Here is a 19,453-nt window from a genome sequence, read left to right as displayed (position 1 = left end):
AGATTACAGCTAGATTATAAAGGAATAAGAAGCTTGACTTATTGATCATTAATATGTTGCACATTTGACCCACAGTGTAGAAAAATGTATATTGAGTGTCCTGGTAGTTCATTATGCAAAGCTTAAATGTATGAAGGCACAAACTGGTATTATTCCTTGCCTTTAAATTGTCACTGATCTTGTTTGTACTCCTGTACTAACGGCCTTTGCTGCTGGCTGAATTGCAACGCCTCTACCCCTTTGGCTGTTATGCCTCCTTGCCCCAGTGTGTTTGATGTTTGCTGCAGTCAGACTGGGTATCTTGACATAGCAGTGGGACATCATGTAATGGCAAGTCCGTTGACCTGTACACTGAATTCTAGTGAGGTTTAGTAGAACACAGCAAATGTAGCATGTGCTAATCTCTTCATTAGCAGGACCTCGACAAACAGTGTGGTGCAGAAACGGTTGGCAGAAGGATCGCCGTGCACTTTCTCAAGCCTGTGCTTTTAAGTGGTCTTGTCTAATGAATATTATAGGGAAATAAATCCACATACAAAAACATCTCTTGTCTGTGTTGTTTCTCATGATTGAAAGCGCTTATTCTGATGAGTGTTAGGCTATGCAACTAAAGCTTTCTGATGACCACATAAATCTACTTTGAGAACTGCCTCTTGTTTTCCCCTGATCAGAATCTGAAGGACGTCTTTGCTGTAGAAAAATGTTTGCAGGCAGGAATCGCTTACTCTGCTTTTCATTTCATGACTTAGGGAAAAATGAGGCAATTACCCATCATGGTGGGTTTATTTATTTTCTTCTCCATTAGGCCAATCCACACCATTACAATAAATATGGTAAATAATTAGGCTGATTGTTTTAATATTGTTCTGAAGAGGGCATAACAATCTGAATTAATGTACGTCTTAAATCAAAGATTGAATAGCTGTTGTGTACAATGTCTTTCAGAATCTTTTTATGTAGCCTTTAACAATTATGGAATGAATGCAACTAATTTTTCTCTTACACTCTTCCATCTCTCCTTGGACAGACATGGCACACGATGTGCTGGAGAGGTAGCCGCTGTTGCCAACAATGACATCTGTGGTGTCGGTGTAGCCTACAATGCCAAGATCGGAGGTGAGACAGCATGTTTAATCAGCTTATTTTATTTGTTTTTTTCGGACTGAGGATGAGTAAGTTTCTTTGGCATTTGTCCGTTCCAATACTGATATTGAAATGATTGTCATATTAAACTGAACCTTATGGTTGCATCAATCATATTTTTGTTTGAAACCTCTTAGTCTGTATTTCAAATTAAGGGTGCTTCTGAATCTAGAACAAAAGTTATTTTGGGCATTAGCAATATTTTTAGCCCTGATACAGTAGCAATGTCTTGCAAGATTCTGTCGCAGAGCTCGGCATTGGCCCATGTGAGCCAAAGATTTGTGTGTAAGCATCTGTAATCCTTTTAAACGATTCATCCTATTCTGTGCATATTCTCCTTACACATCAATTCTCTTACCTGCTTTGTTTTGACTCTGAGACCTCTCAAAATCCTTTCAATACTGGACAGGTCTGGACTGAAATCCAGTCCTCTGAGCTTATAGGAACATTGTTGAAATGAACTGAGGGAAACTGTTCAGATCTGACTCTCTAGCGTGGGCTTGGCTGTTGCTGGTAAAGCTTAGCAATTTAATCCCTAATCATGTTTCATCTTATTTTTACCAATTTAGGTGTGGCACGTTACAATGAATAGGACACATAGGGTTTGGTTCCACAGGTTTCAGTTACCTTAACTGAAAGGTCATTTAGGGCCCTCCCATGTAGCGCTGTGACAGTACTCTGTGTGTGCGCTCTGGTAAAAATTCTTTTTACTAAACAAAAGAATACAAACAGGGCTCAAATCTGCTATGAAAAATCAGCCCTCGTCTCTCAGTAATCAAGGCTAAAGAACTCGTGCAGCAGCTTAGTAAAGTGGTCTTCTGCACAAGCTTGATAACCACCCCCAAACCCCACCCCCCACTACACTGTAACGTCCTTGTTTAATGCCCCACTTGAGACTTTTTGCAATCTTTTTTGGCAGTCTTTCTTCCTGCAGCAGAATATCTCAGGCCATCCTCTTTCAGTCTGCTTTTAGGTCATGGAACAGTTCTTTCCCACTTTTGAAGCTTGCGCATATGTTCACGCTCCTGCTTAGCCGTAACGCGTATGGCAATAAGTGACACGGTCCTTTGCCACTATGGGAAAAGCATTTGAAAAGCTCTTACTCCATTATCCATGCTGCCTTTTGCTTCTGCGTAACAGAGCTGCTTCTAGTCGCTTTCAAATGCGAATCAGCATTCGTTAAGCAGCCATACTTTGTGTTCCTTCATCTCATCTGTTGGGGAAACTTTCACCTAACAGGCTTCTATTTTAAATGGGCCACGAAAGGGAATTAAATGTGAAGCGAAGATCACAATAAGAACAGAAGGACTGCTTTGGAGAACTGACCCAAAGCGATGTCTCAGCCTGCCTTCTGTTAAGGGAAGCCCCAGCACGAGTAGGCCACGCTCTGATTTAGACACTTCACTGCCAGTGCTCATTAAGCAAACATATTTGCTTGGGGGGGCTTTCTGCTGTTCCATGTGGCTTGCTAAGAGAAAGGGTTCATATGAGAAGGGATTTAGACAGTTCTACTCTGTTCCAGTGTCATGCATTTTATTTTTCATGGCATATCTCTCTTTCATTTCTTTAAGGACTCATTGTGCCTTTTCTCAAGTGCTTGAGGGACTGTCTTCCTGATATCTGGCTGAGATACACACTTTAGCTGCTGGTTTCTCTGTAGCAGTGACAGCTTTGGGTTTTGAGATTACAAAGAACTTGAAAGTACTCGGTTTTTGTTTGTGTGGGAGCCAGTATGAGGGAAGTATGAGTGACCTTACCTCTGTGACTTTCAAAGACCCAAAAACACATTGTTGTGCTGATGACGGTCATTGATTTTCTTCGAGGGCTTTCTGTGGTTTCTTACCCCACAAGGTAAACCTCACATATTTGATTCACAATCATTTGAACTCAAGTGCAGCTGACATTTTTAGTCTGAGAGGTCTTGCCTTCTTTCCAAACAATCCCAGAAGAATTAAGCTTTCCTTGTACAGAGAAGTGGTAGCTGATGAGCTAGTTCTCCAGTGTTTGACTTCTGTAAAGGAATACTTGATGGCATTGAGGAAAGAAGATGGCTATCACCTGTGAATGAACTCGAGGATTCTAGTTGCTGTCCTTTTCTCTTTTAAAGATCTTTGCTTCATAATCTGTTTAATCTCTGCAGATGTCTTTTTGCGTTATACTGAAGCTGCTTTAAGCCTCTGTCTGGACCCTCTTTTTATCAAGTGCTGAACCGTATAGTACTTTCACGTTCAGCTGATTTTATAATAGTGCCCCCACCCCCCACCCAGGGCTTTTCCGTATTGTAGTGACAACTTTAAATCCATAAAAGTTTATGACCGCAACCTGTATTTCTAAGCTATCTAAGCAGTAGTGAGGATTAGTCTTTGTCTGTCTGGAGCCTCTTTCTCGGGAATAGAACAGTATTAGTCTGGTACATCAAGCCTCTTCCCTCTTGTAATCACGATTAAAGGAATGAAAAGCAAAAAAGAAATTTCACACTCGTCGCCTGGTAATTTGGATGCATGACCAGTGTTCGGCTGTCACAGTAATCTGACCTGTAGTAGATGAATTAAATGTTTGCATGGGTTTCACATCTAATGGATCTCGTTTCTTCTCAGGTGTACGGATGTTGGATGGAGAGGTGACCGATGTAGTAGAGGCTCAATCTCTTAGCCTCAGCCCTCAGCACATAGACATCTATAGCGCAAGCTGGGGGCCTGAGGATGATGGCAAAACAGTGGACGGCCCTGCTAAGCTGGCAAAGGAGGCTTTTTTACGAGGAGTAACCGAGGTCAGTGATGCTGACTTGGTCTGCTTTTCCTATTGTCTAATATTTTTTTTTTCCCCTTTACATTTTTCTTCTAACTTCTCTTATTTTAAGCTATTAGCAATTTAAAATCTTAATCTTTATTCTGTTACCAAGAAATATAATTTGGAAAAGATTTACACTGTTGGTAATGTTTAGTGCCTTAGGTCAGATCCTAACTTGCTCTGTGCAAGAATCATTATGAAAGTCAAATTTACTCCTAATCCAATACTGACCTTCACAACTCAGTCAAGGCTCAGTGGTGGCTCAAGTGCTTAAGGCTCTGGGTCGTTGACTGGAAGATTGGGGGTTCGAGCCCCAGCACTGCCAAGTTGCCACTGTTGGGCCCTTGAGCAAGGCCCTTAACCCTCTCTGCTCCAAGGGGTGCTGTATCATGGCTGACCCTGTGCTCTGACCCTAACCTCCAATGATGGGATATGCGAAGAAAAAATTTCACTGTGCTGTAATGTATATGTGACAAATAAAGGCTATTTCTAGGTAACTTTTACAATGGGAAAACATCTTTCAAATGTGTGGTACAAAATGTCAAGATTTTTTTTTTTCCCTTTTCCTTGACACGGTGAATTCTTAGTTTGGCTTTGAGTTGCGTTAGAGAGTAGCAAGTAGAGTGGCATTGTTTAATTTAAATGTCATTGTAAGAGTTTTTGTTTTTTTAAGCAAATTTTTGTGCAGATTTTCCTGGAGCATTAGCAGTTTAGAAATCTGTAACACTTAATTGCTCTGGAGGTACGTGTTAAATTGGCATAACACTGAGAGGAGGGTGACATTTAAAGAAACTGTTTAGCCAAGAAGGGTTTTTTTTGTTATTCATCTTTAGGCCAAATGTAGTTCATCAGGTTTTGTACAAACAAAAGAAGCAAACCTCACACCACATTTTTTTGGATGAACAGCAACATACCTGCTTGTGTACATTTTGGTCTGAGATATTGTTTTAATTTTAGCTCTGCTCTGCCTCACGCACACTCGCCATGTTCCTGGAGTGGTGTAACTGGCCTTGAGCCAACAGCCAGACAATAGAAGAGAGTAGGCCAGTCCTGTTTGTACAGACTGCATTGTGCTGCTCTACGCTCAGAGCAATAGTATAGTATTAAATATTGGAAAATATATATATGTTTACAGATCCATTGAGTGTGGAGACTGATTGCCTAAGAGTGTCCGACACTAACCCTAGGACATTGTGTCAATGGGCTTTTAAAAGTGTGTTGTCAAAGCCTCTGAAGGTCTATTGGAGGGATGGACATTGTTCTTCTAACATATATTTCCTCAGGTGATGTTTTGATAATTGTACTAGAGAGCGCAGTCTAAAACCACGCTCCAAAATTAACTATAGGTGACCAAAAGCCATGGCATATGTTTTAAATCATTTTCATCCCCATCAAACCACTCAGTGAGCCCTCATGACCTGTGGATCATAAAAGTATGGCCATAAAAATAAACGTCACATTAGCATGACTTACTTTTTATTAGCAGCGAGTTTTTACTTTACATAGTGATGGAATGAATTTTTTTTAAGATGTAAGATTAAATGTGCTATTCACATTTATCACCATTATGCACCATGAGCTTGACTGATCTTTTCTGGGGAAGTTTTAATACTATAAGTATAGAATATATATTATATAAGCATATGTATAATATTTTGGGTCTTATTTTTGGGAATTGGGGGGGGGTCGGTCCAGGCAAGCTCCCTATCAATATATGATTTCATGGACTTCAGTACACACTTGTTTTGATTTGACAAAAATTCATAATGACTGAAGTATACAGGTGGCTGTTGAGAGATTTTACAATTTCACTCTTTAGAAGCCTGTCTCATATGGTAAATATTTCAACAATGAGCTGTTCCTTCGGTCATCTTGGCACAGAGCCCCCAGCCATTACCACGTTAATCCGTATTGCAAGTTTTCTCTACCTGGCTAGATCATGAGCTCCGCCTTGTGCCAGTACTCAGATCTGTTTCAGGAAATGAGATTTGCGTTGCAGGATAAATCCTAAAGCAAACAGGGCCGAAGCCTGGGCAAACACATGCAAAAGGAGGCCTACAGTCCAGCAGGTGTGTACATGGGTAGAAACTCGGTGTGCAGTGAACTTTCTCTGTATTGGAGTCATTGCAGTCTCTGTATTGCATCATGCTCTTTTTATTGGAGGCTTTTTATTGCTTTATTGTTAAGAACCTGACGTATGGGCGCAGGCTGCACAAACAAAGCCTGATCAAAGGTAACAGGCAAACAGCATCTGAATTGAATTATAGACACTTCTTGCATTTGCCTGAGACAGCATGCTGAAATGAAAGCCATGTGGGATAGTAAAATATACCCTGAAAGCATGCCTCATACATTCCTCCTAATTGTTTCAGTGACTTGCATATCACTGATATTTGCTAGGAGAGGTTTAATAGTCTCTTTTTAAAATATCGAAACAGACATAATTAGCCCGAGGACATCTGCATTGTTCTTATGGCATCGTCTGCTGAGTTTATGACAGCTGGGAGCTAGAAGGAGTTTTCCAAACAGCTTCAAAGCAGTGGGCCCCAAACTGTAGTTAATGTTTTCAAAACATGAATATCAGATAGGCTTCTCAGGAGAAAACTTAAACATAATGGTATTGACAGTGTGTGCATCTATTTGTTGTGCAGGGTCGCGGTGGGCTGGGCTCCATCTTTGTGTGGGCATCCGGTAACGGTGGCCGGGAGAAAGACAGCTGCAACTGTGATGGCTACACCAACAGCATCTACACACTCTCAATCAGCAGCAGTACTCAGTACGGCAATGTACCATGGTACAGTGAGGCCTGCTCCTCCACCCTCGCCACCACCTACAGCAGCGGCGGAGTCAACGAGAAACAGATTGTGAGTCCATCATGATGCATCAGGCCCCTGGTTGCAATAAATAGTAATGCATACCTCTCTGACCCAGACCCTGTCTTTTGATTCTACCACAATAAAGTTGTTTCCTTTAAAGCAGCCAAAATACTTTAATGTACAAAGAACTTGATGCCAACACAAGTCACTTCACCATCTAGTCTTTACAAATGAAGTTTCTCAACATTAATGTCTTAATACTGTCAGTGCAGAATAAATTGAAAACCATATTTCTAATATTGGTTTTTAAAAAGAAATTGAGCGACCTTATCCTGATGTATTTAATGCCTGTGGTTGTAGAAACTGCATTAAACTGTCTGGTCAAGATAATGTGCACCATTGAGATGTACCAAGAGATGTGTACCACTGGGTAAAGTTTAAGAAGCCCTTGCATTTTGTGGAGAAAAATATGGACAGTTTTTAACATGCCAATTGTTAACAGTGGAGCATGGCATGGTAGGAGATTACAATGAGGAAAGCATGTGATGTGGCCTCAGTTGAAGGAGAGTGGATGTTTTTGCCCTAAGGGTCTGTATTGTGTTTCATAATGCAGTATCCACTGCCAAAGCACTTTTCCAGATCTTCAAACCTCATCTTTAGTGTGCAGACCGAAGCTTTGTACTCAGAGTTTTCATTTGAGACAAAGCAGTAACCTCATACTGTAATCGTACCGGTTCTGCCGTGTCACACTTTTGAGCTTGTTTTCCTTTTCCTTTGTTAGATTTTTGTTCTCTGAGTGTACTTTCCCATAATTCTAAATGAGTATTGTTTTTCTAAACATTGCTGCAAAGGTTCTTGGATTTCAAAAATAATTTTTTCGTAGGCTTTAGCTTGACATGGGCCTGTGTTTTCATGCAGTGACAGGCAATCTTCCGCTCTCTCCTGCTCTTTAATGCCCCCATTTTGAAAGAAGGATAGCGAATGGCCATGTACTCCCCATTTGAGTTGTCATTCAGCTGCTCAGCAATTTTTAGCACTTAGCCTCAATCCGAGCTGCACAGTCAAAGACGGTGCACCTCCCAGGATGCCTCTCTGTCATGAACCATTTCCACAGTCTTTCTTGCAGTCTTATTTTCTCTCTGACACTACTTTCTTTCCCTCTCTGCTCCTTACACCTGTCACTTCAGACCTAAGGACTAATTAGGTTGCCTGTAGCCTTGAATGTGAAAACACGCACCAGATTCCAGAACTTGCACAACTCAAGCTACAGCTGGATACAGCCAAAGCAGATGTGCTACTCTATTTTTTGATCCTACACAGTTTTTTTAAATTATGAAAATGTGTCTTAAATGTTTTCTCCTAACCACAGATCACTACAGACCTGAGACAGAAGTGTACAGACTCCCACACAGGCACCTCAGCTTCAGCTCCTCTGGCAGCAGGCATCATAGCCCTTGCCCTGGAAGCCAAGTAAGTGAGACCAAGCCCAGTTAATTACAGCTAGACTCTCGACCATTTTATTATACACCATCAAACTCTATGAACTATGTTGTGGTATTGTTGTGATTATTGTTTTAGTGCCTTCTAAACAGACAGGGCCAGGAATTATACCTAATTATACCTAGGCAGTCACTAGAGTAGAGGTATACATTGCCATGTTGCACTGTAGTAGTGGATGGTATTCCGCAAGAGTTTTTTTAACTAATGTTTATATTACGGTTGTTCAAAGCTGCTACGTATATAACACTTTGTGTCTGGCCTTTTTGGAGCTCCATTCATATAGGCTTTGAATATCAAAAAGTAGATGCAAAGAGTATCTGTTACTGATGCACTATCTTGAAGTTACAAGTGTGTGTACACAATGTAATTCAGGGTGTGTACAATATAGGAAATAATTGATTAATTCTTAATTTATTTATTTTTTGTGGAGGGGGTGTGTTGCATTAACTTTTCTAAAACATTAACTTTTTTAGATCCTACTTGTGGGGTCTCTACACATCCCTTACAACTGTCCATACAATATTTTATCTTGAGAAGATATTGGCTCAACAGCCTGTTAACTGTAAGAAATGCAGAGTTCCTGTACTAGAGGTTTAGGAGTCAGCAGAAAGCAAAAGACGTCACATCTGTACCATTTAACCACAGTGTTGCTAACTCTACAGGGTTGTAGCATTGTGGTTTGTGAAGCGGATGTGGCAGCAAGACTTTGCTGGTAGTTCAGGCTTCTGGTAGAATACTGTGAACACCTTGGTGGTTCACTGGGATTGTGGCATGATTATGACTCTTAATTACGAGCATTCCCCAAAGTTCTGTTCACAAAATACCAGTCACAGTAAGTGCTTAATCCTAGTGCTGTGTTTCAGACTTGACCTTTTCAGTGTTCTGCCTGCATGCTGCAATATAATTACACCATTTTCCTATATGTAGTTTTATGTAGCTTTTAATTATTTTAAAAAACCTGCCACTTGATACAGTTTAGTTAAAAAATGTTCCAATTGTTAGAAAAGCTGTGTTGCCTCTAATAGGCAAGTTTTATTGGTCTTGACAGTAAAAACCTGACATGGAGGGACATGCAGCACCTGGTTGTGAGAACATCTAACCCAGCTCACCTGATCACCAACGACTGGAAGACCAATGGCGTCGGGCGTTCAGGTACCAACATGCACCTGTGCTTTTCTATTGTCTGCCGTCTCCTCTGTTTATTCTGTGCTTGAGCTCTGCAACTGAGTGCAGTGTGTTGCCAATCAATGAAGCAATGTTCATTATACCAATCAAGAGTGCATTTCAATTCCTCGTCTGTCTCATAATGTCACTGAATGCGTGGGCTCTTATTAAACTGGACTGCATGGAATTGGCAGGTTGCTGTCAGCAATATTGATTTCTCTCTCGCTCTCTCTCTCGCTCTCTCTCTCTCTCTCTCTCTCTCTCTCTCTCTCTCTCTCTCCCCATCACTCTCTCCATCTTTTTCATACTTTCTGCCTCTCTTCTTCTGTCACTTGTTTGTTGTTGTCCATCTGTCTCTACCTGTCCATCATTTTACATCTCTTTCACTGTCTGTTCTTCAGTAAGCCACTCATATGGCTATGGTCTGCTGAATGCTGCTGCCCTCGTTGCCCAGGCCAAGAACTGGACCACTGTAGGCCCTCAGCAGAAGTGTCTCATCTCAATGGTGTCTGAGCCCAGGTTAGTCTGTCACTCTACTCAATAATGCTAGCATATAACAGATGAAGGTTACCAGGCAGTGATGCTGTACATACAGCCCAGCTCCTGGGACTGATCCAATAACTTTTCTAATCCAGTCCACCAAAAATGAATTTAGCATCTTTGTTCTAAAGTGAAAAAAAAACAATTATTGAAATAATTGAAAAACAATGAGTCTGTTCTTCCACTAGAGGGCAACATAGAGAAATAAACAACATGGGGCCATAAACTTAATGACGAAATGTGCTAGAGATGCTAATGTAATTCTTTATTAGCAAGCTAAAAATGTTAAGCTGTAACCAGGTCTGTTTCTGAAAAGGGTTGGGGTAGAGTTTGAGTAATTGTAAGGGCAGTTGCATTGATTTATTGATTTTTTTTTTTTTTTTATTATTATTATTTATTGATTTTTTTATTTTTTTTATTTTAATTTTTATTTTTTGGTGTGAGTCAGGGGTGGTTTGTGGTTGGTTCCGGGGGAGATCCACTTCACATTGGAGTAAGAAGTCTGTACTAACAGGGTTCACTTTTGGTCCCCTTCAAGCCTTAGGTATTTTCTCTGCCTTTGGGGTTTCTCATGAAAAGCCAGATTTAATTGTATTGACAAGTGATGGTACGGCAGGTTTGTAGCACATCTCATTCGAAGTTCATGTGAGTGGAGACTGAACCACTCTTCGGGGTTTGATGTTCTGTCATGAGGCTCATCCGTGGTGCATGTCTAAAGGAAATAATCACTTGCAGATGAGCTTGTATATGACACTTGTGTCTCTGCTGAAAATCACACACTCCTCCAAATGCCCCCCTCCTTTATGTACACAAGCCCTCTCGAGAGCTCCTGCTCTTTTCATCTCAGTCTCCCCCTCAGTTCCCTTATATTATAGAAAAGATCAGAGGGCTTTGGAACGAAGCCCAGTTAAGTATGCTGGTTAGTACAGTCACAGAGTTGGATCTGGTCCAGCTGAACTTAGTGATTATTCTACATCTCTGCATTGATCCCCTCCTCCCAACATCAAATGCAGACTGCAACTACTGAGCTGTATTTGCCATACATCTGTGTGCAGGAATTTTAGTTCTGTCTGCCATCTCATGGAAGATTGGCAGGGTCAGTAGCTTTCATGTAAAGCCCTGGCTCTGCTTTCATGAATAGTACTTGTACTGTTCTGAGCTACTTACAGGAATTGCTGTGGAGTAGAATGATCCTGGTACCTGGCTTACAGTGGCACAAACAAGCTTTCTAGCTTGGAAAGCTTATCATGGTCTTAAAGTTTAATGTGGTGTCTCTTGTGCTAGGGTTTCACGTGCTTGTGACGTCCTTGTGCTATAATGTTATTGTCCAAGCTACAGTGGCCCAGTCCTGATTCTTGTGGGTTCTTTTTTTTTTTTTTTTTGTCTGCAGCAATGCAGGTGGTGGATATGGGAAAATACTTGGCATTATCTTAAGGCTCTGGAAAATCAGTTGGTGGTCCAGTGAGCCAAAGTTTAGATTTCCTCCTGATAACCGGAGTGATTTACAGTTGCACCTAGATTGCTTATCAGCCTTGTTATTTGGTGTTCTAAAAGTGAAAGCAGAATGCCAAATGTTTTTGCGCCTTGCAGAGAATATAGGTTTTTGTAGCTCGCATGATGCAGGTGTTATTTTGCTATAGATTTAGACATAAATGCTAAACTTGTAAGCAAAAAAAACCTGACAAAAACAAGTAAACTCTTCCATGGAAGCAATAACAATGATGTGGTGATGTTTTCTTTTAAAGAATATATGCATGAATTTTGAAACACAATGCATTAATGTACTTTTAACCTTTCTCCTCTTGGTAGGCCAGGTAAGAAAAGGCTAAGATTTGCAATCATGAAAAGCACAGATTCAGTAAATTCAAGCAGAAACAAAACATTTATAGTTATGGCTTTGTAGCATTGGCTGTGTGCGTCTTAATTCCTATTTGAATCGAGTCACTGATTATAGTCTAATTGAAAGTGGATTATGGCACAGCATTGTGCAATTAGCAAACAGCATTGTTTTTATTAGCATGGCTAAGTGTAATTAGGGAAAGGACAGGTCAAAGTGACTTTCAGCATCAAGCAGGTTTTCCACCGTTTTGAGAGGAATAGTTACAGAATGCACTCATGTAAAAGCTTGTGCTTTTCTTTTCAGGAACATTGGGAGCCACCTTGTGATCACAAAGAGTGTAGATGCATGCTCAGGCAAGCCCAACTTTGTAAGTTCTCTTGAACATGTCCAAGCCCAGCTCACGCTGTCCTACAACCGTCGTGGAAACCTGGCCATCTATCTGATCAGCCCACAGGGCACACGTTCAACTTTGCTCGCCCAAAGGTCAGGGGTTATAAATTACTCTGCTTGCCTTTTATTACAGATGTTTAAAGTTTTGATCTTCCTTCCTCTTGGCGGACCCACAATTGTGGGTGTGCGTGTCTTATTTGTCCCCCTCACTCTAGTTAAACACTAACATTTTCTGTCTTTTCTTTTTAGACCTCATGACTATTCCTCTGAAGGCTTCAATGACTGGGCCTTTATGACCACCCACTCATGGGATGAAGACCCTCGGGGCAAGTGGACTCTGGAAATTGAGAATGTAGCCGGAACCACTGACTATGGTAACTCCAGATTAATATCCTCTCCCTTCTTTATTTTATACAGTCAGTTAATGTATGCAGAAAGGACTTTCAGCTGAAACGAGGAGTCTCACTTGGCATTCCATTGGGCTGCTTCTCTACATAACTTAGCAGTTGTGACAGAAAGCCAGCAGAATGATCCATGTTTTTTCCATGAACAACAAAGGGGTTGAACTGTAGTAAGGTTCTTCCTTTTTTTTTGTCAAGGTGAAAATAATTGATTGTTTCTTTGTTTGATATTGACTGTCCTAGAGATTTTTTTACATACGGAGAATAGGCTATAGCAATAATTAACAGATCCTTGCTTAGCAGTGTCCGTTTAATGACACTTCCAAACAAAAGGGTTCCAAAAAGGGTTTTCTGTTGACAGAGGGTGTGATTTGTTGTTGTACCTTTTGCATTCCCTCATGTTCTTTGAAAATCTCTTACTAGGCTTGTAACAGTTTTAATGCCTATTGATCTGACTCGATTAAAGCTTTTTCCATTAACTTGATAGCTGTCTAAAGGAAGTTTCTACATTGAAAGTGCTGTCTAGGCTAGGGCAATTAAGGCCAGCAGTTAATCTTACTGTGAGAAATTAGCATCCCAATGCTGTAGACTTCACAGGAAATTAGGAGTGTCTCTTCCTGCATCCTCCTCCCTTTATTCCCGTCAACTTGTTCTGTCTGTTTTAGGAGTGGTTGGCTCTACTTGTTTTTCTTGTCTGTATCCTGTTGTAAATTTTATTAATTAAATATGCCAAAGTAAATCATAGCTTTACGACTCCCTTTTCCCCTGTCCCCTGCTATCAGGCTGTCCAGCCTATGATTCTGCAGACTAAATATTCACTGAGACATGGCTTACATTGTTCAACTGGTGTGTGTTTTGCTTGACTAGGTCATCTATAGTGTGAATAATTTAGCTGCATTGATTGTATTAGCCTGATTTAGCAAGCTGTTGGCTTTTAACAGTCTACATTAACCGACTGTAACGGTGCCGAGTTAAAGTGGGTGGAATAAATCAACTTGACATTAACAGTCTGTTTTCTTAAATAAAGATTTTAAAAGTCTCTATATCCTGTTAAGTAGTACAATCTACCACAGCGCTGCATATTAATCTTTAGCTGTTTTACAATTTGTACAGCTTAATTGCTGAAAAATTCAATAGTAAGAAAATAGTATGGTGGGCAGAAGGTATTGCGTAGTAGTAGTAGATGCTACACTCATTTCTTCTGTTTGAATGTAAAAGGTTTATTTTTTATATGTTGTCTCTCAGGAACTCTGACTCAGTTCACACTGGTGCTATATGGCACTGCCTCCGCATCGGCTGACTTATCTTCATCAAACTCCATCCAGCTCCCTGAAGATGGCTGTAAAACCTATGACCTCAGTCAGATTTGCACAGGTAAGAGCTCCACTGCTGTGGTGAGGGTGCCCCCTGCAGCCCAGCACCTTTACATACAATGCTAAGAGCTTATTGTGCTGAACTCCAGGCATGCCTTGAAATTCGTGTTAAACTCCACTTTGTTCATTGAATTTAAAAGTATTAAACATGTTAAATGTATTTAGGGTTGTATTTATTGTTTGGGTTGGGGGGTGGGGGTATAATTTATATACTATAGTTAACCAGCCTCCACATATAGTATCTGCTTCACTGTTTCTTTCCTAGAGCGATGATACTAAAATGACTAATAATAATTGAGGTCAACCAAAATGTTTTTGTAAAAATATGTCTAAATATTTACATACTTGCTTCAAATAAATCTATAAAATCAAATTTCAATCAAAATGAAGACAAAAAATACTGTCCTAATTCTGCAACCATACGCAGTTATTGAAACTGTTTTTTTCAGTCAAATATGATAATATAATCATATTATCAAATTTTACATATCCTCAAAGTTATTCTTTTTTTTATGGTAAATTTTCTTTATAAAAAGCATCTACTACTTTATAATGCTGCACTGGTTGCAGGTGCTCTGTGGCTAAAACCTTTTGTGAGAGTCTTTTTCTATTCCTCTTGTGTGGGTCTTTACTGAGCAGGCAGAATGCAAGAATAGCCCTGAATATCTACTTTTTCTAATCTGGTAGCTCAGTGGTTTTTAAACCAGTCCTCCGGGACAGACAGTCCCCATTCATGCTGTATTTAACGAACAAATCCCAGCGATAGCAGCAGCTGAGTGTATATACCTGCCCATTGGCCGATGTGTATACTTCGCTGTTCTAAAATTCTCCCCAAATGTCTAGAGCTGTTGGCGCTACTAGACTTCAACCAGGAACTAAGCCTAAAATCTTTCTATAATATTTCTTACATTATTTATTATTCTGTGAATTGAGGCTTGGAAATAAAAGTGCTTCTACTTTCTGATTAATTCACTGTTTTCCTTTAAGTTAAAATACTTGTCTTGTAATTTGGGTTTATGGTATGCCACAGAGATTAAACATAAATTACTCATTTTAGGCTTCAGGAAAATTTGCTATTTGTAAAGACATAGATAAGATCTATATTATAAGAGAGATCCTAGGCCATGTTTCCTAATTTCCCTGACAGACTACATTTAGCTGCAATGCACAGGGCAGCCTCTTTTGGTAATCATCTGGCCCGGCAATATTGTAGTGTAATAAGTGATTCTCATTTGGGTCCGTTGTCCGTGTGTACCAAATTCTAAGTACCAAATTGCTGTTTCTGTTTTACTTGTTCAACATATTTGAAGTTTATCGATCACTTCAGATTTCCGTCTCTGTGCAACTATAATTGTTTTTTTTGTTTTTTTTTTGTGCAGAGTGCAACCCCGGTTTCTACATGTACCAGCAGGGTTGTGTACATGAGTGCCCTGCAGGCTTCACATCGGTCTCCCCCCCTCAGCTTTCCAATAATGAGGTGGACACTGTTCTACATCCGACCTGCGAGCCCTGCCATGAGCTCTGCCTTACTTGCAGCGGCACAGGGCCAAAAGACTGCCTCTCATGCCCACCCCACAGCCACCTGGACCTAGTCAGTGGCACATGCCAGCACCAAAATCAGATTCAGCGTGAATCCCCTGATGCTATGTTCCCATCCCACGGGAGTGCCTCTTCTGGTATCCTGAATTTACAGCTCTCGTCCAGTCTGCCTGCCACTGTGGCAGTGCTCTGCTGTGCCTTTATCGCAGCCACCTTTGTAGTGGTGTTTGGCCTGCTCCAGTTCCGCTCCTATAACCTCACTAAAATTTACAGTTCTGAAGCCAGCGTGGGCTCCGTAATGCGTGCCAGCTTCGGCCTGGGCATGTCACGCAGCGGTGTCATTTCCTACAAAGGTATCCCAAGCGTGTGGAATGAAGACGGAGGCAACTCGGAGTCAGAGAACGATGAGTTCGACATCCACAATGAGAGAACTGCTTTCATCAAAACACAAAGTGCTCTTTAACCCTTTCCCACACACTTTTACTATCTATCCTCTCCTCAACTATTTCCTTTCATTTTCTTTTTGAAGATATGGTCTTTGGGCTTGTTTCCCTTTTCTTTCTTTGGGTTTGATCTTGCTGTTTATTTATTATCTATTTTCCCTTAGTGGTGAGCTGTAATGTCAGGGCCACTCTGAACACACATTTTCTTGCTCACCTGGCCTCAGTGCCTCTAAAAGAAAGCCTCCATAGCTGAGGTGCTGGATGACGAGACAAAAAATTTTGATTGTCCCAGGCTTGCCAGCAGGACTCTCCAAAAACACAATAAACACAATGATTGTCATTTAGTCTCTTCCTCTTCTTTTCAGTCCCACATGTTGCCCAATGAGATCTACGAAAGAAATCCTATTATTATATGTATCAGTAGTGTCCAATCTGACCAAATAGTCTGAATCTTAATCTCAGATGATTCATTAAGTGTGAAAGGAATCCTTGTGAATATTATTCTCATGCTGGGGGCCTTTTTGTATTTTTTTTTTTGTGTTCTCTTGGGTGTTATTAAGGCTAGCATGCAACACACACATTCACAATGCAGACCCCAAGCATAATTCTCCAACAGAGACTTTCATATGCTGAGTTCATCGTTTTTCTTTCTTTTTTTTTTTTTTTTGAAGGCAGTTTACACTGCTGTAACCTCATGCTCTCTTTCTGACTCCCTGGAGTTCGTTTTGCAGCACTGTTCTGAAATGAACTCTGTTTGAGGCCTTGAGAGAAACTCTAGTAGAGCTGCTCAGGATGGTTCTGACAAACCCTGAGAAGAGATAAGGCAGTTTAACTTCCTTCCGATGTTAAGTTTCACTTGTATTTATATTGTATGTGGACATAGTGAGCTCTGTTTTGGCAGTAAGAGACTGATTTTTTGCGAATGAAACTACAAGGGCTCAAGCGAACACTTCAATGCAGCTATTGTTGTAGGCAGGGAAGCGGAGTAGATTATTCTAGATTAATCTGGTTGGAGAAATAATTAAATCGAACATCAGGTTACTTCGAATCGTCTTGAATGATGCGGCTTCTCAAACCCATGAATCCTTATGGTTTTAAACAGAGGTTGTTGGCCGGGTTTTTTTCTTTTTGTTTTTGAATAACAGTATGGGTTTCTTGAGTGTGTGCAGAAGACCATTGGGTCATGGATGGATCTTTTGAGGTTTCACACCAGTTTTCATATTTAGTAACTGTAGCATTAATAGCAGATGCTATTTTTACCATTTTCTTTTATCATCAGTCTTTACAAATGTCTTCTAGTAACAACATGCTGCGTAAGAGTGTAGATTCGGATAGGTTTAAATCCCACTTCTTCCACAAGTCTGCAGTGGATGATTGTACCACATTGGGAATTCATAGGGCTGCATTGTTTTTTAAATACACTTCACTTCAGGCTCAGGCTCTAGCATATTAAATGGTCATAACTTCTAAAGCATTACCATCCCTTGCCTGAATAATTAGTTTCTGTCAGTTTTATATTTCTTTTCCCTTTAGAGTGTACAATGCTTATAGTAATTATAGCGCTATTGTTGAGAGCAATAGGATGTTTCTTAAAGTTCTTATCTACCCAGTTAAATATCTGTTATTGTTTTTTAGTAAATATTCTTTTAGAGAATATGACCTTCCATACCTTTTTTAAATCATCATTAACTAAATCCAGCCTTGGAGAATTATAATTTACTGAAACTTTAATATTGTTTACTTTCTTTCTTTAAATTACCTCCAAAATTGTCTGTTGTTTTTTTTCCTCTGTAAAGAGCACATCTTATTTCCTTTTTCCAAGGTTAATGTAAATGACACATGTATATATTCACGTTTTTGTTGATTTTCCTTTATATTTAATTTGCCCTTTTTCCTTTGCTTTACATTAGCTTGTTCTGTCCAACTTTAAATGAACAAATATCGACAGGGCATTTATAGGAATCAGAATATACACGAAAAAGGAACAGTACGCAAGGAACACTAATTTCAGTTCGATATTTAAAATGTTATGGGTAAAATGCAAATTGACATCCGTCTAGATCCATGTCTATAAAATGACGTCATGACATGATAGTAACTTACAATTTGATTAGAATTATGGAATCGGATCAGAGATGGAGTTGGGTTCTTTGGCCATTGTTAATATAATAATAATAAGACTTAATGGACCGCCTGTCCTCCTGGATTGATGGACATCCTGTATTCACACTAGCAAGTGACAAAGCAACAGTGGCCCTTGTTTTCTTTAAGGAGTCCATTGATAGTAAGTGCAGCAGGGTGACATGCATTAATTGTGTAAATTGGTTGTGAAATGGCAAAAACGATTGGCCAGTAAATTTCTTGGATTTGCCTACTCATGTTAATTTTGTATCGGCGTTTGGTTCCTGTTTAGTTGCACAAAAACAATGAATCCATTGAACATTTAAATGCTTTTTAGATGAATGTCGCATGGTATACATGATGTGAATGAACACAAGAGACAAATCTGCAGTGACATCAGCAGCCTGTCGCTTGCTAGTGTGATGTTTTGAGTTGTGCTTCCGGGTTTTTGTTTTTCAATATTATTACCCTAGTGTTGCAATGGTGAACTCGGCTGGATCGGCTTAGGGTAAAGTCTGACTTTAAACTAACAGCTTGATGTATTCTTATGAAGGTTTTCTTATTAAACAAGCATTAAGCACCCACAGAGTCCTGCAGGATTATTGGGCTTTGTGGAAGGCATGACCAAAGACAGGAACATGAAACGTGCACGTTACACAGGCGAGTAAAAGTTAGGCTCGCTCGATAAATGGGGAATAGTTTCCTTCTAGATTTTAAGTTAGGTGTTATCTTGCCATGTTTCCCATGGTATGTCAGATTCAGTAGTGTGACTCGCACACACTCACTCACACACACACACACACACACACACACACACACACACACACCCCTGAACCTTTTTACCACCAGGCACTTCTCCTTAGCGCAGCTTGAACTGTCAAAAAGTCCTGTTGATGAAAGACTTTAGTATGTATCTGACACAGAACAACTACATTAATATAAAATAAGACCTATTTTTGTGCATTGTCATATTCATGTAATTTAAAGATTTTTGCCTTTTTAATTTGTTTTCTCCTTTTTATTTAATTGATGTCAATATATGAATTATAGATTTATGAAAAATAAAGATCTATGCAAAGTTATGAATTTGCCTCTCTGGTTTACTTTTGCACTAGAATTCTCAAATATTTCATTTCTCAAATTTGTCACTTTGCTGTAAGAGCAAGGCAGCTGAGTAAGCAGAAACTCTTACATCTATTTAAAAACATTTGCGTGTGGTTTTTGTTACACAGGAAATAACTAATGTTATACAAAGTAGCTGTATTGCCACTGTTGTATATTTGAACCTCAATAAGATATTTGATGGCTGTTCTATTCCATTAATACCCAGTAGATGTAATGAAAATGCAAAAATTTCTCCCTAACCTTTTTACTCTAGTGCAGCCTTAATAAT

The 19,453-nt window shown here is 39.9% G+C and overlaps 1 protein-coding gene across 3 annotated transcripts in view; it reads left to right on the top strand.

Annotated features, from left to right (window-relative positions):
* The window catches only part of furina (furin (paired basic amino acid cleaving enzyme) a), a 74,644-nt gene extending 55,502 nt beyond the window's left edge, over window positions 1–19,142 (top strand). For all 3 annotated transcript variants that reach the window (XM_058400167.1, XM_058400168.1, XM_058400169.1), the window contains exons 7-16: window positions 1,028–1,116; window positions 3,741–3,913; window positions 6,585–6,797; window positions 8,119–8,219; window positions 9,298–9,401; window positions 9,815–9,932; window positions 12,097–12,276; window positions 12,433–12,557; window positions 13,830–13,958; window positions 15,337–19,142. In XM_058400167.1, the coding sequence (XP_058256150.1) occupies window positions 1,028–1,116; window positions 3,741–3,913; window positions 6,585–6,797; window positions 8,119–8,219; window positions 9,298–9,401; window positions 9,815–9,932; window positions 12,097–12,276; window positions 12,433–12,557; window positions 13,830–13,958; window positions 15,337–15,959 (1,855 nt within the window). In that variant the 3' untranslated portion in view covers window positions 15,960–19,142. The remainder of the gene's footprint in view (window positions 1–1,027; window positions 1,117–3,740; window positions 3,914–6,584; window positions 6,798–8,118; window positions 8,220–9,297; window positions 9,402–9,814; window positions 9,933–12,096; window positions 12,277–12,432; window positions 12,558–13,829; window positions 13,959–15,336) is intronic.
* The last annotated feature ends 311 nt before the right edge of the window (window positions 19,143–19,453 follow it).

The sequence above is a fragment of the Hemibagrus wyckioides genome, linkage group LG10, assembly GCF_019097595.1.
Source record: "Hemibagrus wyckioides isolate EC202008001 linkage group LG10, SWU_Hwy_1.0, whole genome shotgun sequence".
Lineage (NCBI taxonomy): Eukaryota > Metazoa > Chordata > Actinopteri > Siluriformes > Bagridae > Hemibagrus > Hemibagrus wyckioides.
This window is presented reverse-complemented; position numbering and strand designations above follow the sequence as displayed.